Consider the following 25,803-nt stretch of genomic DNA (forward strand, 5'->3'; position numbering starts at 1 on the left):
TAGGCAGAAAAAACTTAGAACAATTCATACATCTTTTAAATTATAGTATGTTATTTTATAAAGGAATTGTGGAAAATGAAGAAATATTCTGCTACAATTTAGGTGTGGCACAGAAAACTAGGGCAACACTTACTTGTAGAAATATCAAGTGTTACTGTTTTAGAATTAATTACATAATCATCCAGCAGAATACAAAGATCCCAGGGTACCTTAATGGGAACAGCACACTTCCAAATAAAATAGTAATTATTATTTACACCACAATTCCAAGTGCTTTATTAGCTATAATTTTTAACTACCCACATCTCTGTGTGTGAATAAATGTCATTAAGAATATTAATTTTTCTGTAGTTTAGAAATAAGAAAACTAAGGCAGACAAATTGATTTGAATGATAAATTAGGCATTAGGATCTGGAATCATCTGAAGAGGCAGGTATTCAATAGAAACAATAGATGTTAGGGGAAAATAAAAATAGCTCTTGCAACTCTTCATAAATTACTAGGTAGTAATTATTTTAAAATACTGCCTTTCTTCCAAGCCAAGTGATCAACTCAATTTCAGTTTTTTAAAGAGCTGGGTGGCATCCTTGAGACTATTGGAAATGCCTAAGATACGATAGAACTTACTTTAGAGTCACCATTCTAGGGAAATGGTAGCCACAAGAAGTTGTGTGTCATTGAAACCATTGGATTGGGAGTTTCAAGAGGTATAAGAAATTGAAAGTCACAACATCTCATTAGGGGATAAGTCAGGTTTACAAACCACACCTTACAAGCAAAGTGGTGCATTCTTTTTAATGAAATATAATAGAGGTTTATTAAGATGAGCATGAAAAATGTGGGTAGAGGTAATGGGCCTTCAGCACACTCGATGCCCCTTTGTAGACCATAATCTCTAAGGTGAAAACTCCCACTGCAACAGGTAGTTACCGGGCCAAGGAGAGCTCACACCATCCCTACAACACTGTAGCACAAGGCAAGGTGAAACAAGGCCAGTCAGACACAAGTCATGAGGCCTACACAGTAAAGGGATGTTCTCTGGTAGAATGTTCCAGAACTGCAGACTCACTGGACAGACAAAGAGTTGTAATTATTTCCCATCTGGGTAGAACCTGCACTACAAGGAAGCCAGACAACTAAACTTCATTTGGGGAGTAAGTAAGACAAATAGTGACCTTGCGATGATCTGAAAGGACTCTACCACAGGGCAATTTGAGCAAAAGAATGAACACTTTCCAGACTCACTCTACTTGGGTGTTCTCAGTGGTTAGAGGCTGAGAGATAGAAAGTGCTTCACTGTCCCATCACAGAAATATTGCTGGTGTGTGGCTAGCTAAAGGGCAGATATTTAGGTTAGCTACATATTTATGTTACTGAGTTTGTTTCATATGGGGAGGATCCCTTTGTCTGACGGTATCCATTCCCGGAGATAATTGATGCACGATAAGCAAGTTCTGACTTCATTTGGGTGGTAGAGTTTAACTGCAAGGTATAAAATCTTCGTCCTGAGTACAGTGTGCTCCCAAAGTTGGAATCATTCACTCCTGTATGATGAAGTTTCCTCTTCCTGTCAGACTATTGGAAAACATTCCCCACTGTCCCATGAGCCCCTCCCACAGAGGGCAAGGGATTTGTAGGGACCGTGGAAGCAGTTTGCTCATTGTCTACCGGTCCTTGAAATATTGAAACCTGAGCTTCCATTTGAATTAACCTTACACTCAACTGGCGATATCTTTTTCTTTGACAGTACAGTGCTCAAAGGGTTACTGATTCTCGCACCTAAGAATCAAAGAACTAAAAGAGTGTACTATAAAAGGGCCAAACTTTCTGCTAGATACACTGACAAACAGACCATTACACCTAATTCTAAACTATCCATAAACAGAAACATGGCTTAGAAAAATTTCTAAATTTATACCTAAATAAAAACAAATATTTATATTCAGTTGTTACATCACATCTACTTAAAAGACAGACTTCTCAGATCACCTACCTAAGCGTGGTATATTTTACCTTCCAGTTTTGAACTGATGAAGTGTACCTAAAATGTGTATGTATGAATGTTACGTTTTTGCATTTTTTTAAGGATGGAGAGAAGGCATAGCATTTTATAAATAGTGTGATGTGGAGGGACCCTTTGCAACTTTATTTAATGTTTGTTACTTGTTTTTGGTAGAAATGTGCTTTGAAAAGTCATATATATATGGTGCCAAAGAAAAGTATACACATTTTAAGAAAGGAAAAAAACTATATTAAAATTGTAATACAATGAATGACGCTAGCATTCATTTGATCAATGCCATTTTTTGAGCAAATTCATACTACACATCACTACCATAATTCAATTCAACTTTGAAAAGTAATACATAGATAACATCTCTTAAAATGTGTATGTACAGGGGGGGGGAGTGCCAAAAAACGTATACAAGTGGACACTTTGGTCAGCATTGTTTAAGCAGTAGTTCGCCGTAATCAGAAGTGGTGTCTGGACGCTGATGGGAACCACTTTGACCATTTCTTATAATTGCAGAAGTCAAATGTGACTTGTATTCATCTTTTGTTATTGGTATGTAATGAGTATAACAATTTTAATAGTTCTTTCCTTTCTTAAAATGTATACACATTTTTTTGGCACCATCTATATATGCTGTGCAATTCTAGGGAGAATCGTGGCCAGTTCAATTTATCATTCCATAGAACTGAAAAAAAAAGAAGAAAAAAATCTACCAAACGCTTTTTCTTTGCTGCCCCAACACCCTCTAGATCTTCATTTATGAGCAGCAAACCATTCTTTCCCTTTGCCTTCCCCGACTATTGTAGTTTGGGTACACGCCTTTCCCAGCCTCATGGTGCATAGATTCTTGCTTTTTCTTCCTCTTCTCTACTTTTCATCCCTCTCTGAATACATTTCACCATCGACCATCTTCCAAAATAACAACATCAATTAATTTTTTAACTTTAAAAACATCAAGCTTAGCCCTGAGCCTGCGTTGGTGTGTAGTGTGTGGATGATAGGCTGTGCAGGGACTGATAAGCCCCAGTGAAGTCTCTTCTGCAGAAGGCCAGGGCCCAGCTGCTCTGACAAATGGGCTGTGCTTTCAGCCTGCTGGGCGCTGGGTGAGTGAGGAGCTGACCCACCATCTCAGGGGGCCCTGCAGCCAGGACGCTGCACTGAGACACAGGATGCAGAGCCCCGCGGCGCCTGGCACTGAATGTTGTTCTTCGCTGTTTGTTTTTAAATAGACAGCTGTCCCCTCCTTGAAGACACCCTCAGTTTACTGTTACGGTTTTTCACCACGCTCCTTTCCCTTTTCCAGAGTCGGATGACCTCCGTGGGAACGGTACACTCAGCCTTCTGGCTCCTGAGCCCCAGGATGCTCGTAATTCAATAGTAGATGCAGGTGGCGTTGACAGCATCACCCAGTGTCCCCAGCACCTTCCTCAGATTATGGCTGCAGGTAAATGTTGGTGGCCAGCCCAGGACATGAGTCATTTTGAGTTCTTAGTGGGAAAGCGTGCCTAGCCATGACAGTATGCGTTTGAATCCAAAGCCTGGGATCCTTAAAGAAACCAAACTGGGGAACAGCGGAATGTCAAAGAGCAGTAAGTCAGGTTGGACATTTTTTGCTGTGTGTGTGTGTGGGGGAGGGGTGTCTGTGTGTGTGTGTTGGCTCTGTACTATTCGTTTTTAATATCATTTATGTATTTTGTTTTGACGAAAGTCTGTGCATATAAGAACTATTTTAGAAAAGTCACTTTAGGCAGACACCTGCATTTCCTTAACGTAAGGATGGAAAGAGTTTGTAAAGGAGGGAATCTGTTGCAAGGTAACACTTCGTAAATTCAGTCAGGACCAGTTTCATGACTTGACAACTATTTTAGAGATTCTAGTCAAGAGTTAAAAGGTAGGCCTGCTCCAGAATTGTACTCAGAAACAGATGAATTTATTTATTCTTGGTCTGCTAAGCCAATTGACTTGTTTTACAAGGAGAGTATTCCTGCTTTCCCTCTCTGTCTTGGAACTAAACTCCCGTTTCACTGGGAGGATTAAGCGCTGCATCTGTTTTGTCCAGGGTACTTCCTTCATGGCATTCTGTGTATAACATAAACTCCCTGTCAGGAAGTTTCCTCCCAGGATGTATTTGGACACTCTTTATGTTTATGTCTGAAGAAAACACTGCAGTAGATTATACTGCTATATTTTATTGCGGGTTGGGACTATGCTAAATGAAGCCTCACATTTCTAGAACAGGGATTTCCTTTAAAACAAACACCCTTGTCTATTGACTGTGAGTCGTCTGTTTGTTTTTCCTGCAGCCGCCGATGGTTTGGGGAGTATAGCGATGGACACAACCCGGCTCAACATGTCCGTGACAGATCCCACAGCCTGGGCCACCGCCATGAACAATTTGGGCATGGTTCCCGTGGGGTTGCCTGGGCAGCAGCTCGTGTCTGGTAAGCGTTCTCATGGGTCTGAAGATGCTTGCAGCCCTGTCAAAGGGTGTGGGTGACAGGTGCCCAGAAACGTCTCCACACACAAGTGTTGAATACGGTCTGTGATTTATGGCTGGGGCATGTTTGGCACGTTGTGCCCGAGATTCTTTTCCTCATCACCTCATGCTTCTGCCCCATCGCTGTTCTCAGAAAAGAAGCCATGTGCAATATCTGTCATCTGTAGCATTGCCGTGTCAGTTTCATAATTTAAATGGGTAAACAGAGGGCTCATATTTGCTTTGCAGTTTGCAAAACTCTTTCACATACATTATGCCATTTGGTTCGACCGTCTTCTCTGTGACATAAGTGGATACCTACTGTTGCTGCTCTTGTTAGTATTCTCATTTTCAAAGCACTGATGCAGAATTAGGTGACTTTTCCAGCACTGAAGTGGCAGAGCTAGACATCCAGCTCAACTGACACTTAATTCCACCTTTTCTTTCCACCACGCTTTGGAATCCTCATACAACGTGTACAATAGGGAAAATGTTTAGAAATGTCACAGAGTAGGAGGTCATCATTTAATTGCATGCATGTTTATTGAGATTTGCCGTGTGCCCTGTAACAAGAGCTTTGGGAAATAAAATACATATGTTAAGTGTCCTTGAGGAGCGTGTCTCTCTAAATGGAAAAACACAGCAGCAAACAACCAGTAATAAAGATAATGTGTAGAATCAGGTGTTCAGTAGTCGTTCAGGCTAGCGATGTAGTAATTTCCAGAAGGATCGATTACTGGCGCTCTGAGGGAAGATGTTAGGCAGTGGGACTTGAGCTGTCTGGAAAGATAATTGGATTTGCAATATTCACTCCCTCACTCACTCCCTCACTCACTCACACACTCAACACATATTTATTGAGACACTGTCCTGGTGCAGAGACTCCAGCAGTAAACAAAACAGGCATGGTCCATACTCTTCCAGAATGTGCAATGGACAGGTGGCAGTCAGTTACTATACTTAGTTCCACACCCACAGGCCTGCATGCTTTGTGCTGAGCTGACCAAGCATTTGCTTTCTTTCTTTTTCTTTTTTTTGCTGTCCATGGCTGCTCATAGATATGAAAGTCTAAACTAGCTCTAGTAAATTATATATAATTTGTGTGTGTGTATGTACATATGTACATATACATATGTACACATATAGTTCTTTTTTTAATACACAGTTCTTTCTTTAATATAAAAGAACATGGGAGAGGACATGAGATGGGAAAGTGGGAAACAGAAAAAGGAAAGTCAAAGATTGAGTTCCAAAACATTATACTTAGGATATTTATAAAATTCTCCAGGATGTTATAAAATTCATACAACTGAAGACCAGTCCGCTATGGGATGTATGTGTATGTATATGAATGACATTTTCTGTGCTTTGAGCACATGTTTATCCAGACCCCTTTTCCCTAAAGCTGAGCTAGACCGAGACATCCTTCTAATAACTTGAGAGTAAACACTGATATTTTTCTACCCACATTTTCCCAGCTGCCTAATTGAAATATTCATGCAGAAGAAATTACTTTACTCTTGTCTCCAACTGCCACTTCTCTCCGAAAAGGTTGTATGACTTCCAGAGTAAGCCACACCTCCATAATTATTTTTGCTCATTATTTTGAGTCTTCTGACATTTTACCCATGACCAATTTATGATTTTCTCACCAACTTACCATTAAAAGAATTACAGCTGTACTCATTATAGAAGGTTTACCCTATTCTGCCCTGAATTACATTCTCTATCTCCAGTACTAGCCAAACTGCTTACACTGTTTTTTGAGGCTCTTGGGGTCTTCCTGGGTATCCCCTTTATTTCCCCACTCTGCCAACTGAACTATACCTCACATTGTTCTCGGGGCTGCCCATGGACTCTACTTGTTGACACAAGGGAGTTAGGTTCTATTTTATTTGATTAGTGTTTATGTATTTTCTTACAGTCTTTTTTCTGTGCAAATATTTTAATCGTGTTAAATACAAGATTTTCTACTATGCATTTTTAACAGCTTATTCTAAACTGTTTTTCCATTTTATAGTTTTGTATTAAAAAGTTTTAAATACTCCATTGAATAAACCTTTCCTAGTTTATTTAACCATTCTAGTTTTACATGTAGGCTGTTACCATCTTTCCCCTCTTACTAGCCAAGTGTCTTTGGAAAGTTTAATCTCTTCTGGCATGTAAAAGCATTTCACCTTTTCTGTAAAATGATGATTGTATCTCTTTCATGGTACTGTTGTCAGATTTAAATACGATAACTTACATAAAATGCTGGTATTGGTTTCTTTCCAGCATAGTCAGAGAGCCAAAGAATGTTGCTTCTAGCTCAGTTGTCATTTTGGCCACCTCTGGAATCCTTTCCACTGGCTGTACAATGTCAGAGGCAGTCTTTAATGCCTCAGAAGGGATTTAAAGATTATTTAGTGTAACCTTCCTTCCAAGAAGTCTCCTCTAAAACATCTCTGGTGGGATTATGGAGAGGCTGGATTTTATGAGCATGTGGCTTTCTCCCCAGATTTCTGATATTTCTAAATGACCAACTACTCCTCCCATATTTAGTAAAATTAAACTGACACTAAATCCCATTCCTTACTTCTTCTTCTGTTTATTAGCAAACCAAGGTGTATGCTTTTCATACCCTCTGATTTTATCAAAAGGATTTTCCAGGAAATCAGATCACTTACCACACATCTTTCTGACATGTAGTTGTGAGCGTCTAATTACACCTTTTGTTTTCCTCCTAACTCATCACCTAGCTGTTTCCACCACAATCCCATTCCCACTTTTGTGAACTTCCCTTTTACCTTCTTCAATATGAAGTGCTGCTTGATACCATTACATTTCATTTGTTTCTTTTATCTGAAATATATCGTTATATTGTTATGCTCCAGCCCTGAATCCCGTACTCCAGAGTGTTGGTTTATCTATGAGGTAATATTTATCTCCTATGAGTATGCTGTTGTTTCATATTTATTTTGTTTCCCCGTACTTTTAGTTCTGTGGAATTTTTTATTTGTGTTGTTGATTGGTTTTTATGATCAAGACATTGTGCATTGGTACAGATCCAGGTTTTTCTAAAGTGGTCTATTGGAACGTCAGTGTCCCCCAGTTGTTCAGCAGGATGGATGTCATATAGGTATGTACATGGCCGAACGATAGTGGGAAACTCTGGGTTTGACTCAGGCAAGTCACTTTCTCTGTGGGTTCCCTCAGAGCCCTGACTATGCTAAGGTGCGACTGCAGTTTCAGAGAGTGGCATCTAGTATAGAGGATTGCCCAAAGTCAATTTAGCCATATATATATATAAATATTAGCATAATATTACCAAAGTCAATTTAGCCATATATATATATTAATATTAGCATGCCATGAGACATGTCAGAATATAGCCATCTAAACCAAATTTTCCATCAACTGTGAAGATCCTTTTCTGTCCGTCTTTCTCTGCCATGTGATATCTTCCCTGTGATCTTATTTACAGTTTTGTTGGTTTGTGTTTTCGCTGAACAGTGTCACTCCCTAATCTCGAGTTTCAAAATAATTCCCTTGTGCTCAAGTGTTGCCTGAAGCCTTCCCAGTTGTCTATTATACACACTGTCACTTTCCAGGAGCCCCCACCTGTGGTGTCATAGGCCGAAATCTAGAATATCAAATCCTGGGCTTTGATCCCATCTGCGTGACCAGCTGCTCTCTCCCTGTATGCCCTGGCCTCTTCTCCAGTGTAACAGTCATCGACTGGAAGAGTTGGAAAGCAGCAGCTGAGTCCCCAGGCTTTAAGTTTCTGGCCTAGGTCTGCATGGGAACTGGAACCCTTTTTGGATATACTCTGGCCGTGAGATTATGTCTTGCTTTCCTTTAATCTTTTTGAAATTTTCTTTCCTAATGTCAGCAATTCCTCCTTAGTTATTATGTACTTTGACATATATCTTTTACCCCACATTTCTTAGTATTCCATTTGCCATATTTCTAATACGCGTTCTGAAAATGCCTCCCGCCTCCCTGGTAGCTGTGAAAGAGCTACATAATGACAGTGCCACAGGCCTTATCAGGGATTAACGTGGAGCCAATAAAAGAATGTCTTGACTCTTATAAGTATCCGTGAACACTCTGAATTGTTCCTTGGCTCACACCTTGCTGTTTCTTCTCCCGAAGCTTTGAGTCTACTGCGCACTTCTGTTCCCTGCCACTCTGAGAAGAGCTTAGCTTTGTAACTCACAGGGAGGCTAAGATGGGTTACAGTCCCTCTCTGCCCTCTTCCTCCCCCTCTCCCATTCACTGGTGCTTCCACCCATTTTAATTCCTCTCTGCTTCCACGAGTATTTCTTTCTCTTTTCCTTCTCGGGTTCTTTAATCCTTCCAGAAATACCTTTTTCCTCTTGAATACGCCCAGATCTGAAGAGGCATTTTTTAAATCCTTTTCATCTCCTGAAGCATCACTCTTTTAACTGGAATTTATTGAGCCAGACACTGTGCTGGAATCCAAGACATAGACCTTACTCATGTTTTACAGCCTAGTGGGAGACTGAGAAGTGTAAATAAGTAAATACAAATCAACGTGCTAAGTGGTTCTGCTGCTAACAGGTAAAGGGCGCCATAGGATGTCATTGAAGAGTGTTAAGCAGGGGAGCAGTATGATTACAGATGTGTTTTTACAGAGCATTTTTGTAAGTCCTGCAAATAACTAATAGGAGTGTGGAAAGGTTGGCGGCAAAGACATTGGATGGGGAGCTATAACACTTACTCAAATAAGAGACAATAATGGCAATAATGGCAGCAACGACCCTGGCAATGGAGACGGAGAGAAGTGAAGACATTCAATTAGAGAAACAACAGGCATTGAGGACTTGAGTCCACATATCATGTGAGGAGAATGGAGAACCAACAATGAGCCCTGGCTTCTGGCTTTGGAAATTGTGTAAATGGTGGGGTCATTGATGGAAGTGGGGAAGGCTGAAGAAAAGAAGGGTGGGGGTGGGTGATGGCAAATCTCTTTTTGGATGTGTTGAATTTGAATAACCTGTTGAAAGGACACATATGGTAGGCAGTCAGATTTAAGAGTCTAGAGCTCGGGAAAGAAGGGTGGCTGGGGATGTAGCTTTGGCAGCCTCAGAATGTGGCGGGTCACTGATGACCTGTGTACTTTCTCCCCTGGCCATACTTTTGCTGTGAAATTAGACATAGGCCCTTAACTGCTCATTCAAGTGTCAGCCTAACCGCCAGTTGCATCTCCGAATATGTCTGTTCTCTACTTCCTCTTTTTTGACCCACTATAGTCCTGTCTATTTCTGGGCTCCAAGGTCTGAAATGAGAAAAGTGGTCCTAGATTAAAAAGAATGGACTCTAAGCTTCTCTGCCTGAAACCATCTCATCAGCTCACAGAGACACTCAGATGGACTGTCTGTTGATAAACCATCCCACATACTTGGTTTTCAAATGAAAATAATACTCAAACCAGCCAACTTCCTTTCTTCAGTCCCTTCCAATATTGACGGTGACAGTCTGACACAGGAGTGGTTACAGGAATGCAGATAGCAGGCTGTGGCATCATTGGGCTCTCCATAAGACGATGCTCAGAGTCCTCGTTTGCTTTGCTTTTCCATCTGTTGAAAGATTTCTCATTATCAAGTGTCAGAAAACAAACAGGCCCTTGACTTATGTTTCATAATTCATGTACCTGCTTCCCTATCTTCTTGACAGTTCTGTTACACTTTCCAGTTATTTACCCTCTTCTCGTCAGCACGTTAGGACAGTGCATCAGAATATTCACTCATTGACCACAATGTTACCGAAGGTTCAAAATGCACAGCGTGTTTTACAAGGCACTAGAGAAGCAGCAATTTACACAACACACAGGTGACATCCCTGTGGAACACACATCTTTGCAAAGAAGCAGATGTTATCTAAATAACTGTGCAAATGATTATTTATTACTACAACTGTGGGCTGTTACAAAATTGGGATGCGGGAGCCTAACCAGCTTGGCAGTATTGGAGGGGGTTTAGAAAAGGCTCTTCTAACGAGGTACTATTGAGGCTACGACACGAAGCATAAATGACAGTATCCAGGTAGCAGGAGGGAAGAGAAAGAAGGAAAGGGGAATATGGGAAGATCCAAAAATTCTAAAAGCAGAAAGTGCCCTGTGTAAAGGACTGAAGTGATGGGAGCCTGATTCTTTTAAGGAAGTGGAAGTTCGGTGAACGTGGCCCAGAGGTCGTGGTTGGGGTGAGGTTGACAGGTTGGCCAGATCTTGCCTGCCAAAGTAAGGAAGACAGATTTTATTGGACGTGCAAGCTGTTGAAGGATTTTAAGCAGAGAAGTAACCTCCAACTCATGTTTAAAAATAAAAAAAAACATTACCTGAGTTGTTTTCTAGGGTCTACATTGAAGAGTGGCAAGAGAGGAGTCTGGGTATCCATCTAGAGGGCTATTGGAAGTCCAGAAAGGGATTCTGGAGGTAGATGGCCTAGATATATCCATATGGGACTGGAATATTAAGCACCTACTATGTGTCAGATGTTGCCATAGGTGCTGGGTTGGGGATACACATGCCCTTCTGGAGCTTTCATTCTAATGCCAAGTTTGTGACGTGTGCGTCTACACTATTTCTAGAGATATGAGAATTTGGAGAAAGTTGTTTCAAAACAAACGTCTGCTTCTGCCTGTGCTGTGTACTGTATAAGGCAATTGACATCACTCAAAACAAATCAAGGTTCCTCAAATAACTCTCCGTAAGTGACAACAGCCTATATCCTTGTTGGCTAGAGATGGTGTAAAATGAAAGTCCTTTTCATATGCTTACATAACATAATATAGTCATTTGAAATGCAGTCGTTTTTCTCTGCCCTGGAATGACGACTATAAATTTAAATTCTCTGAGTTCGTTTGTCTCTAAAGAGAACGATAATAATCTCAGCATCAGAGAGTTGTTGCAGCTTCCGGAAGTCAGTAATGTAAAGTGTGGGACGTGTTGTAAGAATCCTAGCCTTTGAGTTTCCTTTGCCCTCACTGGAGAGCAGTTCAGGAAGAGTATGGAAGGGGGAAGAGGGACTTCACTGTCTCCCTATTTTCAAGGAATGAAGACTGGCTCCTGCAAAAAACAGTCCCCTTGTTTTGACTTTTCTCCTGCTCCAGGAACAGTGACAACCGTTCTTTAGAAGCCAAGTGAGTGGAGGCATCCACTGCACCCAGGGCATGCCCATCAATTGTAGCTCTGCGACAGCGTCACTCAAAATATTTTCCACAAGTCACTTGTGTCAACTTGTCCTCAGTGGTAGATTCCAGGACCTATTTCAGACCCTCTGAAGCACAAGGTCCTGAAAAGTATAACTAAAAGTTTGAGAACACAGCTCCTTGAAGCATTTCAAGGGTTGGGCTGATGGGTGAAACAAACAAAATACCCCATTTGACTTGGGGATGGGTAGCAAAGCTTGCCTCATGCTACATTTCTGTGGTCTGAACTACAACACAGTTCTACAACTGAAGAATTTTGTAAAGGTCCCTGAGCCCGAATGTACCTAAAAGGTAGCTACAGGTGCAAATTTAAAAATCATATATTAAGTATCTACTATGCTTAAGCACTTTGTATAATCTCATTGAATCCAGTTTTATCTTGTAAAAAGATGTCTTGGGCATTAGACACACATCCTTGAACTCCAATAAACTATATTTTCTTCCTCATCAGGGACATTTGCTTGCTATCATAGAAGACACATTTTGACCTTGAAGCTTTTACTCCTGAAAGTTTATGCCTGTGGGACAAAGGGACACTTTATCCTTGATGGAAAGGAGAAATACTTAGCGTCTTTAAGTTCACTAAATCTTTCTGACCACGAGGGCATCTTTAAAGAAATATTTCACCCTTCACTGGATGGGAGTCTGGTGCCCTCCATCAGTTAACACTTCCTAACCATTTATTCCATCTCAGCAGGAAAAATGGGCCTCAACGCCCTAACATGAGGTGACTGAAGTCTCCACAGGGGACCCTCGCACAGAGTGAATCATTTCTGACGAGCTTCTAACCAGAGACATTTTTATGAGCCATGCAATCACTCAGAAATGCTCACTTTGTATTTTCAAAACTGAGTAGCCTCTGTCTTGGAAACCATGCATTTGAGAACATCTTTTTGAATTTGTTCATCCCCAGCTGTGAGAAAGTACTGCCTAGTCATGGGTAGGAAAAAAGCAATTTAGCACAATAATAGAGGAAGACGATGATTTCATCCTTGTCTGGCTTTCTCTGTCATCTCACTGGGACTTGGCCAGGACGCGGCAGGCCAGAGCTCGGTAGGAGCAAAATGGGGAAGGAGCCTAGGACACAGCAGGCCCTACCGAGCGGAGAGGACTGATGGGCACGAAGGTACAGAAAACTCCAGTCAGTGTCCCACGAGGAAGAAGTGTGCTAGAGCCCTGGAGACTTGGTGTTATTCCTCCTCTGCTCTGTCACCCGGTGGCTAAGTCACACACATTTCAAGGGCCTTGCGATATCCGCCTGTCAAAGGAGGGTGTCCAGGTTCCCTGAAAGCACTGAAATTCTATGATTTAGGAAAATCCTAAAAATCAAGAACATAAGCCCTTCCCACAATGCTAGAGTGTCCTACACCCAGTGAATTGCATGAGGAAATAAAGTGAGATGGTGACTTCTAACAGGAACCCCAAGAAGAGTATCTGTCATGAAGGTCATCTTTTTGGTGGTGATGGAGTTTTCTGTTTGTGTATTTGTTCTTTTTTTTTCATTTATCGAGGTGACAATTGTTAGTAAAGTTACATAGATTTCAGGTGTACAATTCTGTATTACATCATCTATAAATCCCATTGTGTGTTCTCCACCCAGAGTCAGTTCTCCTTCCATCACCATATAGTTGATCCCCCTTTACCCTCATCTCTCACCCCCCAACCCCCTTACCCTCTGGTAACCACTAAACTATTGTCTGTGTCTATGACTTTTTTTTTTCTCATTTGTTTGTCTTGTTCTTTTGTTTTTGGTTTATATACCACATATCAGTGAAATCATATGGTTCTCTGCTTTCTCTGTCTGACTTATTTCACTTAGCATTATGCTCTCAAGATCCATCCATGTTGTCACAAATGTTCCTGTATCATCTTTTCTTACCGCTGAATAGTATTCCATTGTGTATATATACCACAACTTCTTTATCCATTCATCTATCAAAGGTCATTTGGTATATAAACCAAAAACAACAAAAGAACAAGACAAACAAATGAGAAACAGAAACTCATAGACACAGACAATAGTTTAGTGGTTACCAGAGGGTAAGGGGGGTGGGGGGTGAGAGATGAGGGTAAAGGGGGATCAACTATATGGTGATGGAAGGAGAACTGACTGAGTGGTGAACACACAATGGGATTTATAGATGATGTAATACAGAATTGTACACCTCTAATCTATGCAATTTTACTAACAATTGTCACCCCAATAAATTTAAAAAATAAATTTAAAAAAAAAAGTCATTTTGGTTGTTTCCATATCTTGGCCACTGTAAACAAAGCTGCAACGAACATTGAAGCACATGTGTCTTTATGGATAAATGTTTTCAGATTTTTTTGGTAAATACCCAGGAGAGGGATTGCTGGGTCATATGGTAATTCTATTCGTAATTTTTTGAGGAACCTCCACACCGCCTTCCATAACAGCTGCACCAGTCTGCATTCCCACCAACAGTGTATGAGGGTTCCTTTTTCTCCACAGCCTCTCCAACACTTGTTACTATTTGTCTTGTTGATGATAGCCATTCTGACTGGGGTGAGGTGATATCTCATTGTGGTTTTTATTTGCATTTCTCTGATGATTAGTGATGTTGAGCATTTTTTCATATGTCTATTTGCCATTTGTATGTCCTCTTTGGAGAAATGTCTCTTCAGGTCCTCTGCCCATTTTTCAATTGGGTTGTTTGTTTTTTGTTGTTGAGTTGCATGAGTTCCTTGTATATTTTGGATATTAGCCCCTTATCGGAGGCACTGTTTGCAAAAATCTTCTCCCATTCAGTTGGTTGCCTCTTTATTTTGTCGATGGTTTCTTTTGCTGTGCAGAAGCTTTTAAGTTTCATATAGTCCCATTCGTTTATTTTAGCTTTTACTTCCATTGCCTTTGGAGTCAAATTCATAAAATGCTCTTTGAACCCAAGGTCCATAAGTTTAGTACCTATGTTTTCTTCTATGCAGTTTATTGTGTCAGGTCTTATGCTTAAGTCTTTGATCCATTTTGAATTAATTTTGGTACATGGTGACAGATAGCAGTCCAGTTTCATTCTTTTGCACGTGGCTATCCAATTCTGCCAGCACCATTTATTGAAGAGGCTGTCTTTTCTCCATTGTATGCTTTTTGCTTCTTTGTCAAAATTATCTGTCCATATTTATGTGGTTTTATTTCTGGGTTCTCAATTTTGTTCCATTGGTCTATGTGTCTGTTTTTATGCCAATACCATGCTGTTTTGATTATTTTCGCCCAGTAGCACAAGGTACAGTCAGGAAGTGTGATAACTCCAGTATTGTTCTTTTGTCTTAAGATTGCTTTGGCTATTTGGGGTCTTTTGTGGTTCCAAACAAATCTGATGACTCTTTGTTCTATTTCTTTAAGAAATGCCATTGGGATTTTGATGGGGATTGCATTGAATCTGTATATTGCTTTGGGTAATATGGCCATTTTAACTATGTTGATTCTTCCAATCCATGAGCATGGAATGTCTTTCCATTTCTTTGTGTCTTCTTCAATTTCTTTCAAAAATGTCTTATAGTTTTCAGCATATAGGTCTTTCACATCCTTGGTTAAGTTTATTCCTAGGTATTTTATTCTTTTTGCTGCAATTGCAAAAGGAATTGTTTTTTGTATTTCTTTTCTGAGATTTCATTGTTAGTATATAGGAAAGCAATGGACTTTTGTACGTTGATTTTGTAGCCAGCAACTTTACTGTATTCGTTGATTGTTTCTAATAGCTTTTTGGTGGAGTCTTTAGGGTTTTCTATATATAGCATCATGTCATCTGCAAAGAGTGATAATTTAACTTCTTCATTCCCAATTTGGATGCCTTTTATTTCTTTCTCTTGCCTCATTGCTCTGGCAAGGACTTCTAACACTATGTTGAAAAGCAGAGGTGATAGGGGACAGCCCTGTCGTATTCCTGAACGTAGAGCAAAGGGCTTCAGTTTTTCACCATTAATTATGAGATTAGCTGAGGGCTTGTCATATATGGCCTTTATTATGTTAAGGTATTTTCCTTCTATACCCATTTTATTAAGTGTTTTAATCATAAATGGATGTTGTATCTTGTCAAATGCTTTTTCTGCATCAATTGATATAATCATATGATTTCTGTCCTTTATTTTGTTTATGTGATGTATCACATTGATGGATTTGCGGATGTTGAACCATCCTTGTGCCTGGGGATGAACTCCACTTGGTCATGATGAATAATCTTTTTAATGCATTGTTGTATGTGATTTGCTAGAATTTTGTTTAGAATTTTTGCATCTGTATTCATCAGAGATATTGGTCTGTAGTTTTCTTTTTTTGTGTTGTCCTTACCAGGTTTTAGTATCAGGGTAATGTTGGCCTCATAAAATGAGTTAGGGAGTACTGTCTCGTCTTCAATTTTTTGGAAGACTTTGAGCAGGATTGGTATTAGATCCTCTTTGAAGGTTTGGTAGAATTCACTAGTGAAGCCATCTGGTCCTGGACTTTTGCTTTTGGGAAGGTTTTGGATGACTGATTCAATTTCGTTACTGGTGATCGGTCTGTTTAGATTTTCCAGTTCTTCATGGTTCAGCCTTGGAAGGCTATATGTTTCTAAGAACTTGTCCATTTCTTCTAGGTTATTGAATTTGGTGGCATATAGTCCTTCATAGTATTCTTGGATGATCCTTTGTATTTCTGTGGTGTCCGTGATAACTTCCCCTTTTTCATTTCTGATTTTGTTAATTAGTGTCTTCTCTCTTTTTATCTTAGTGAGTCTAGCCAAGGGTTTGTCAATTTTGTTAATCTTTTCAAAGAACCAGCTCTTTGTCACATTAATTTTTTCTATTATCTTTTTGTTCTCTATTTCATTTAGTTCTGCTCTGATTTTTGTTATTTCCTTTCTTCTGCTGACCTTGGGTTTCACTTGTTCTTCTTTTTCTAGTTCTTTAAGGCGTAACATGAGGTTATTTATTTGGGATTTTTCTTGTTTCTTGAGATAGGCCTGTAATGATATAAATTTCCCTCTTAGTACTTCTTTCGCTGCATCCCAAAAATTTTGGTATGATATATTTTCATTGTCATTTGTTTCTATGTATCTTTTGATCTCTCCTCTAATTTCTTCTTTGACCCAGTCGTTCTTTAAAAGTATGTTGTTTAATCTCCATGTATTTGTGTTTTTTCCTGCTTTCTTTTTGCAGTTGATATCCAATTTCAAAGCCTTGTGATCAGAGAATATGCTTGGTATGATTTCAATCTTCTTAAATTTGCTGAGGCTGATTTTATGTCCCAATATATGGTCTATCCTTGAGAATGTTCCATGTACACTAGAAAAGAATGTATAGTCTGATGTTTTAGGATGAAGTGCTCTATATATGTCAATTATGTCCATTTCATCTAATGTGTCATTTAGGGCTGCTATTTCGTTATTTATTTTCTGTTTGGATGATCTATTCATAGCTGTCAATGATGTATTTAAGTCCCCTAGTATAATTGTGTTTTGGTCAATTTCTCCCTTTAATTCTGTTAGTAATTGCTTGGTATATTCCAGTGCTCCCTGATTGGGGCCATAAATATTGATGACTGTTATGTCTTCTTGTTGTATATTCCCCTTTACCATTATGGAATGTCCATCTTTGTCTCTTGTTATCTTTTTCATCCTGAAGTCTGTTTCATCTGATATCATTATGGCTACACCTGATTTTCTCTGGGTACCATTTGCTTGGAGTGTCAATTTCCACCCTTTCACTTTGAGTCTATGCTTGTCCTTGTAGCTGAGATGTGTCTCTTGGAGACAGCATATGGTTGGGTTTAGTTTTTTGATCCAATCTGCTACTCTGTGCCTTTTTATTGGTGAGTTCAGTCCATTTACATTTAGGGTGATTATTGATATGTGAGGATTTCCTGTCATTCTATCTTTAGTTTTCTGGTAAGGCTGTGTCTCCATTGTTTCTTTGCCTTTTTGTTGTTGTCTATTATTTCTGTGTGGTGGTATTCTATGATGTTTCCCTCTGTTTCTTCTTTTATTACAGTATATATTTCAGTTCTGGATTTATTTTGAGTGGTTACCCTTAAGTTTATGTAAAAGAAAGTTTGATATTTAGAGTATTCCATTTTCTTCAGCACGCTTACTTTCTCCATTCCCATATTCCGGTTCAGACCTTTACTCTCCCCCTTTTTGAGTTTTGGTTGCCACAAATTGTCCCTGTTGATGGTGGTCGAATAGCCTCCTTTAGTATTTCTTGTAGTGCAGGTCGTGTATTAGAAAATTCCCTCAGCTTCTGTATGTCTGGAAAGGTCTTTATTCCGCCTTCATATCTAAAGGATATCTTTGCTGGATATATTATTCTTGGCTCATAATTTCTCTCGTTCAATAGTTTACATATTTGGTTCCACTCCCTCCTGGCTTGTAGAGTTTCTGCTGAAAAATCTGATGATAATCTAATTGGCTTTCTTTTGTAGGTTACCGTCTTCCTTTCCCTGGCTGCCTTGAGGATTCTTTGTCATTAATTTTGGACAGCTTCAATACAATGTGCCTTGGAGAAGGCCTGTTGGGGTTGAGGTAATTAGGTGTTCCATTTGCTTCTTGGATTCGAGGATCCAGTTCTTTCCATAAGTTTGGGAAGTTCTCGTCAACTATTTGTTTGAATATACTCTCTGTTCCCTTCTCTCTTCTCCTTCAGGTATGGCCATAATTCTTGTATTGTTCTTTCTTACTCAGTCAGAAAAGTTCTTGTAGAGTTGTTTCATTTCTTTTAAGTCTCAGTCTCTTTCTTCTTCCATCCGTGTCATTTCCAGGTTTCTATCTTTGATGTCACTGATTCTTTCCTCCATCTGGTCAACTCTACTACCTAAGCTGGTTATTTCATTCTTAATTTCTTCTACTGAGTTCTTAATCTCCAGAAATTCTATTTGGTTCTTTTTAAAATTTCAATCTCTTTCGTAAAATGCTCATGTTGTTCTTTGATTGTGTTTCTGAGTTCATTAAACTGCCTTTCTGTGTTTTCTTGCATTTCGTTGAGTTTTTTCAGGACTGCAATCTTGAATTCTCTGTCATTTAAGTCACATATTTCCATATCTTTAAGTTCCTTTTCTGGAGACTTTTCACTTTCTTTCTGAGCTGTCTTGTTGCCTTGGATATTCATGGCAATTACTGATTTATTATTTCTCTTCCTAAATATCTACAGGAGTGGCTTCTGCAACAGGTTGATAGGAAGAGGTCTTTCTTTTGTTTTCCAGTACTTGTTGGTAGAATGTTTTATTTTCTCTCCGACTGCAGCCTTTTTTTCTCTCTCACACGTAGTGCTGTGTTTTCTCTGCACTATTCCAGCTTCTCACACAATGGGAGGATTCCCTGGGAGACGGGCTTCTCCTCCGTTAATAGTTCACCTGGGTCACAGAGCGCAATGTCCGTGTGGGTATGCAGAGAGCTTTTGAAGTTCCAAAGCTCTTCCTGCACCAGATTCAGAGCCCATATGTTTCAGCAGTTCTGTTTACTCCTGCAGGGATCCGCCCAGATAGGTGGGGCCAGGGGCGGGGTGAGTTGTGAGAGGTGGCCCAGAGAAATGGCGGCAACCACCACCACAGCCGGTCCTGCTTCCACAGCTCCCTTCCCTTTGCCGGAACTAGTTGGGCTGCGAATCTGTGTCTGTGGTCCACAGATCTCAGAAAAGCAAATATTCTGTTCTTTTGATCTGACACTGCTACTGTTCCGCTTCTATCACTGGGCAGGTGGGGGCGGGGCGAGCTCTGGGAGCGTAGGGAGGGGGAGACTAGTCTCAGTGTCTAAGGCTCGTTCTCTGCTCGGCAGTGAAGGCTTAAACCACCGTTTTCATCCTTCTTCCCTCAGTCTTTGCTCCGAGGTCTCTGCCATGAGTGTTGGGTTCAGCCGTGTTATATGCTGTCCCCTCAGCCCTGTGGGCCATAAGTAGAGCCCTAGCAGTCCGAGTTCCTCCCTCTCCCGCAGCTGCGGTAGTTCCGGGAAGCAGCGAGCTTGGAGCACTGAGCTAGGTCTGCGTCCTGTGCCTGCGTGGCTCCATCTGCGCACTTCTCCCTTCCCTCCTCCCCCACTCCCATGATTTGCCCACCTTTAGGTGAATTCAGTAGTGGGCCTCTTCGTCTTGCCTGTCTGCTGCGCAGGGAGTCCTTTGTGGAGTTACTGTTGTTCAATTAGTTGTAAATTCCAGGGGATATTTACAGAGGCTCACCTCACGCTGCCATTTTTTTTATGTCTCTGTGTATTTGTTTTTTAATGGATCTAGAGAGCACCTGCAGAGGTAATGACATAGCCATGTGAATGACGAAGGAGAGTTATCGTGAGGAGCTTCAGTCTTTCTAGGCTTTGAAGAACAAGTTGTAAGACAGGGAAGGACATATCCCTGCCCGTTTCAGGGGCCTTTGACATATCAGTGCTCTCTGCTGAGTGACAAGTAGCCGAGGGCAAATAAAAAGTGAGTGGTAGTGTAGATGCTAGAAATGGAGGATCTCCGTTCACTCCACCTTAGGCAGCGTGTGAGTGGGGTGTTTCGTATCTCAGCTTTTCCTATCAGTGCAAAATAATAGGGTACAGACCATCCAAAATCCTAAATAAGTCACCATGTTTGTTTTTATTTGTAATGGCTTTTCATCATGGCTACATCTGATTTACAAATTTAAAGTTCCTTCAAGAAAATTACGAACTTTGTAAAAAATAGATCAGGAGGGATCCAGAAATGTACATTTTCTGTCCACCTGCCTTCGCAAAGCTCTTGTTCTCCGGACCCCATGCTCAAACCAAGGAAAAGAACTATCATCGCATCCGTGCCAGATCTTTGCAGTCTGCGTGTGCTGGGCTCCCTCGAAGGAGTAAACTGAGACATTCTGTTTTAAACAGCCTCCTGCTGGGCTCCACATTTAGGAAGGAAAAGTAAATAAGGCCATGCTTGTTCCAATTGTGTTAATGAGCACTGGAAAACAAGAGTTGGGCCAAAAAAAAAATACCCTGAAGTGTGGGTGATTAAGAGTTGATTGGAATGTGGTAGCCACTGTATGGGAAGATGATAGCACCAACTCAGTAGAAATAAGACTTGGGAGTTAGAGAGGACTTCAGGTAGTCCTGTCCCATACTGGTATTTAGTGTTTAATCCTGCAGAGAGATTCCAGATACACCATTTCATTTAAACCTTCGCAATCTGTTCCCCATGGCAAATATATCTTGTACGGTTCCTGTGCTTGTGGCAGACATTGCGAACCTATCAGGGGCCTTTCCTGCTTGTATCTCAGCCCACCACTCCAAGCAGCCAGCATCAGTATAAATGTGAAGAGATCTTTATGCAAACAGTGATCTGTTCCAGCCCTTTCATTCTATAGATGAGGACATAAAGGTCTGGAGATGGTCTAATTAAGTTCTACAGAGCAGTGCATTTTGACTGTTCTCCATTTTTCATAGGCTGGAGGGGAATACCCCAGGTAGTCTCGCCTATCCCTTCCACACCTGACGAACAGCAGACCACGTTTGGGAGGACCAGTGTGTTTCTCACTGAGTGAAACTGACTGGTTATAAAAGAACAACTAAACTCTAACCTTGGCTGCTAACGCATAAGACTTAATCAACAGGAGACGACCTTTTTTATTCATTCACTGTAATAATTTTGTGTAGGGGATGTAAATTACAGCATAGGAAATATAGTCAATAATACTGTAATAACTGTGTATAGTATCCGGTGGGCACTGGACTTATCGGGGAGATCACTTTGTAAGGTAGTATGTGAATATCCAATCACTATGTTGTACACCCAGAACTAATATTGTAATTGAAAAATAAATTTAAAAAAAATTATGTACGTTGAAATAAAAAGAAAAACCTATCGCTATTTCACCAGGTAACGGTGATACAGATAAAATTAACAAACCCTGTTCATTTCTTCACATTTATAATCAGAATCTCCTTAACTCTTCCTTGTTTCATTTTTCAGTTTTGTTACTTTGTTTATCCTGGGGACTGTGTTCAGTCATTCATCATTTCCTTATGCTGGATCTCTCTGTCAAATCTGTCCATCTCCATTTATCTGTCCTTCCTTCCTTCTTCCCTTCCTGCCTTTCTTCCTTTCTTCCTTCTTTCCTTCCTTGCTCCTTTTCTTCCATCTAATCTGTGTTTTCTGCTTTGAAGGGAAAGAACGATGTTTTATTCATCTTTGCACCCCCACGTCTCCCCACACCATACTTGTCATGCATTAGTACTCAGTAAATGTGTGTTAAAAAAAAAAAAATTTCCCCTGTGATTTCTTGCCTCTTTCACCCACTATTAAAATGGTACAAATCATATGCCCCCTTTTTCTCCTATTTGAAAAGAAGAAATTAAAAAGTACCTTCCTTACAGGCTTACGATTTTATCAGGCTTGAGGCCTGAATGTCCACAGCAGGTAGCTCTGAGAATATATAAGCTTCTTGTTGCCAGTTACTTGTCCTTCCAGCCAACTATGTGTCACAGGGTGAAGTGCTATTGTGTTTTGGCTGAAAATGAATTTCCTTCCAGCAGCATTTCAAAAACATACAATGCTTCATATTCTGTTTTCTTATTAGTTGTGGTCCACATTTTTATATGAATTATTTATAATGACTAATGCAAAATATCAGAAATACCTGCAGAGCTGTGCCTGGTTTTGCCTGGAACTCCTTGGTACTGACTTACAATGGTCAAGATAGGGGATCCATCCCACTCTCGCAGCCCCACCCTGACTTTTTTGTCTTAGGAGAAATAAAAGAACACAGAGAAGGGATTTCTTTAAAATACTTCTCAGGAGAGTCATTCATTTCACACTTTAAAAGAAAAAAAGAAAAAAAGACACATTTGTAAAGAAATTAGTAGCTTTTAAGGAAAAACATATTATGATTTTTTGAAGTGTATATAAAAATACAGCCAAATGTACAGAAAATATTGATACTAAAATTTTATTTTCAAGAAAAACAAATGAACTTTGAGTTAATATTATACCCTCCCCCACTTTAGGGATGCATACACTTTCTAATGTCATAGTTTTACAATATCCATCTTTCTTTCCTTCTTTCCTCTCTTCCTCCTTCCCTCCCTACTTCTCTTCCTTCCTTTCTTCTTTCCTTCCTTTCTTCCATCCATCCACCCATATTTGTTCACCACATTTCACTGTGAAGAACTAAAGTGATTTCTGCCCTCATGGAGCTCATACTCTGATGGTGGAGATAATAGTAAACAAATTAATAAGTATATCACTATGAGTTATAATAATTCCTATGAAGGAAATAATAGTACGCTGCAATGATAGAGCATAAAGAGATGATGGAGGTGGATTTATCATAGATCTTCACATAATTAGGAAAAGCTTCTCTGTGGAGAGAAAATTTAAACAGAGATCCTGATGGATGAGAAGGAGCCAGTGCTGGGAAGGGTGGAAGAATGTGTGGGAGGACACTGAAGGCAGAAGAAGTGTCATGTGCTTGAAGAAGGACCAGAGGGCCAGTTTAGTGGGTGAGGTGGAGATTGTAAGGAAAAGAGTTTGAAGCGTTGGTTAGAAACCTTGTCAATCCTGGGAAAGAGTCTGGATATAATGGTAACATTAATTGAAGTTTGTTTGCTTGTTTGTTCATTCATTCATTCATTCATTCACTCATTCACTCACTCAAAAGAGGGATTCCGTGATTGAATTTGAATGTTCAAATGGATTTGGGGGTGGGGGAGGGGAACAAAAGCAAGGGAGTTAGTAAAGAGGCCCTGCAAGGCCAGAGAAGCGATGAGTGTGGTTATGACTAGGGGAATGGATGGTAGTGAGGTTGGAGAGATGAGCACAGATTTGTGATATGTTTTTGAGGCAGACACCTTAGGATTTTGTGATTAGATGAGAGAAAGGGGAATCGAGATGAATCCCAAATTTTTATCTGAAGCAACTCAGTAAATGTTGGTGGCATTTCATGAAATGAGAAACGCGGGAGGAACAGATATTGGGGAGAATCACGCATTCCGATCTGTACATCTCAGGTATGAGCTCTCGTGAGAAATCTAAGTGGTGATACGAAGAAGGCAGATGGATACCCAGGTCCGGACTGACAGACATGTGTGCCAGACATACACAGATAGAGACATCTGTTTATCGGCAGGGAGAGCACAGTTGGCACCACGGCCGTGAGGGAAATGGCAATGTCGAGAGCAGAGGAAGAGGAGGGCGTAGGAGCAGGCCTTGAACATTTCCAGCATTTGAAGTTGGAGAAGAAGAGGGTAAGCCAGTAAAGGGGGGTTGAGGAGCAGAAACAGCCAAACAATTAGAAGGAGAACACAAGTGTCTGACACTACGGGAACCAAGCCATACGTGTGTCTCATCCACATGGGAGGCAGCAGAATTGGTTTCTCCTGAGAGGTCAAGGAAAAAGACCGCAATGAGGGAGGTCATCGGTGACCTTGACGAGAGCCGTTTTGGGGGCATTGTAGAGGTTTGTGGGTTAAAGATGGAGGGATATCCTAAGGATCAAGGGAGATGGTGATAAGGAGGCCCCTGAAAAGCCCTAAAGGGCCATACAAAGAAAATAACTTCTTATTAATTAATAATAGTACTTTTATGATGTCAATGGAGTCACTATTTTTCATTTTTGTTTCCTATTTAAATTTGGACCACTCCTTTCGAGAAATAAAAAAGAGGAAGAAAGGGAGGGAGGGGAGGAGGGAGGAAAAGAAAGAATAGTGACAAATGAGAAGTAGAAACATTTTGTATAGTCAACTCTTTGAAGATGCTCATCTAGAAAGGGGCAGGTAAATTTCCGGTAACGGGAGGGAGATATGGGATCAAGAGAAAATTAAGACCAAGTACGACATGATGATAAACTTTTGGAAATGCCCATAAATGGGGAGAAGTTATTGATTGGATAAAGGAGCCATGTAAAAAGTAAATCTTGAGAAGTGCCAAAGTTCCTGGTTTGGGCAAAGCTTTTCAGTCCATATCACGGATAGTGAAACTGAGGCACAGAAAATAGTGGATCCTCCTTGTGGGATCAGATAATGAGCCACTGAGAGGGAGGGTTTTAAAATGCAAAATGAAATATATTATTGACTCATACAGTCTTGCACTTGGCACAATTGTCCTATAACTACTGAATTTGTGCAGTAATAAATAATAGAACAGTTATAATATGTGTCCACTGAGGTTACTATTGGGTACAGCCATCCGACAGCAGGCCACTTCTCCTTTTTGAGCAATCTCTCCTTCTGCAGAGTAACTTTGCACGTCGGAAGTTCATTTATATGCCTTGATTTCTCCCTGCTGTAACTCGTTCTAAATATTGACATCGGTTAATCAGTCGATTATTGTGAAACCCACTGAAGTCCACATAGCTTTCAGAAATGAGGAGAATTATTACTTCTGCTGTGAGATAATAATGCCTCACCTCCCTGTTTGAACCTGCTCTCCAAGTATATGCGTTGCTTATAAAGAATAGATCTCTCACCATCCTCACTGCGAATGTAAGCATTCAAATCCACTGCATCTTGTATTTGCCTCAAAGTCATTTTTGTTTGTTTTTCACACAGGTTAGGTGACCACAAAATCATTTCTCTCCTTCCCTTGTTCCCTACCTCTCCCTCTGCCCACATGCAGTGGTAGCAGTGTTATCTATTATTCTACAGGAAAGAATAGCCTTAATTTCCCCAGACCTCATTGGTTTGCCTCCAGGAATACAGTTCTATACCTAAACAAAGAGGTTTTTCATATAAACAAGATGACAGTGTTAGCCTTGTAAAATTCCACCACTTGCATCATGGAACACTAATAAAATATTTGACTTTGCTTGCTAGGCATGTGAATTTAGGGCTAGTGTGGGTTACGCCCTTCATCCCTATGACCTTAAGTTTCCTCGTTAGAAAATGGGACTATCGACAATACCTATTGCACCATCCTTCCTTTCAAGGATTAACTATATTGCATATTACGCCACATAAAAAAGGAAATTAAGAGACGTCTTAGGATCAGTACAGTCTTTTACACACTAAATATTTTAACTGTATGATTATTTTCCTTCTCTAAGTTTCTAGAACTGAATCAGAGGAGTGTAGGTTTTAAATTCTGATATTGCCAAACTGTTCTCTACGAAAGTTGAACACATTTTACACTCACACCAACAGTGGATACTTAAAGTTGTTTTAACCT

At 40.2% G+C, this 25,803-nt stretch overlaps 1 protein-coding gene across 5 annotated transcripts in view; it reads left to right on the top strand.

The window, feature by feature from the left end:
• ENOX1 (ecto-NOX disulfide-thiol exchanger 1) overlaps positions 1-25,803 on the top strand; it is a 511,619-nt gene that overhangs the window by 314,849 nt on the left and 170,967 nt on the right. For all 5 annotated transcript variants that reach the window (XM_019749803.2, XM_074329326.1, XM_074329327.1 and 2 more), the window contains 2 exons: positions 3,319-3,459; positions 4,319-4,456. In XM_019749803.2, coding sequence (XP_019605362.1) covers positions 3,319-3,459; positions 4,319-4,456 — 279 coding nt within the window. The remainder of the gene's footprint in view (positions 1-3,318; positions 3,460-4,318; positions 4,457-25,803) is intronic.

The sequence above is a fragment of the Rhinolophus sinicus genome, linkage group LG04 (genome assembly GCF_036562045.2).
Source record: "Rhinolophus sinicus isolate RSC01 linkage group LG04, ASM3656204v1, whole genome shotgun sequence".
In the NCBI taxonomy this organism is placed as follows: Eukaryota; Metazoa; Chordata; class Mammalia; order Chiroptera; family Rhinolophidae; genus Rhinolophus; species Rhinolophus sinicus.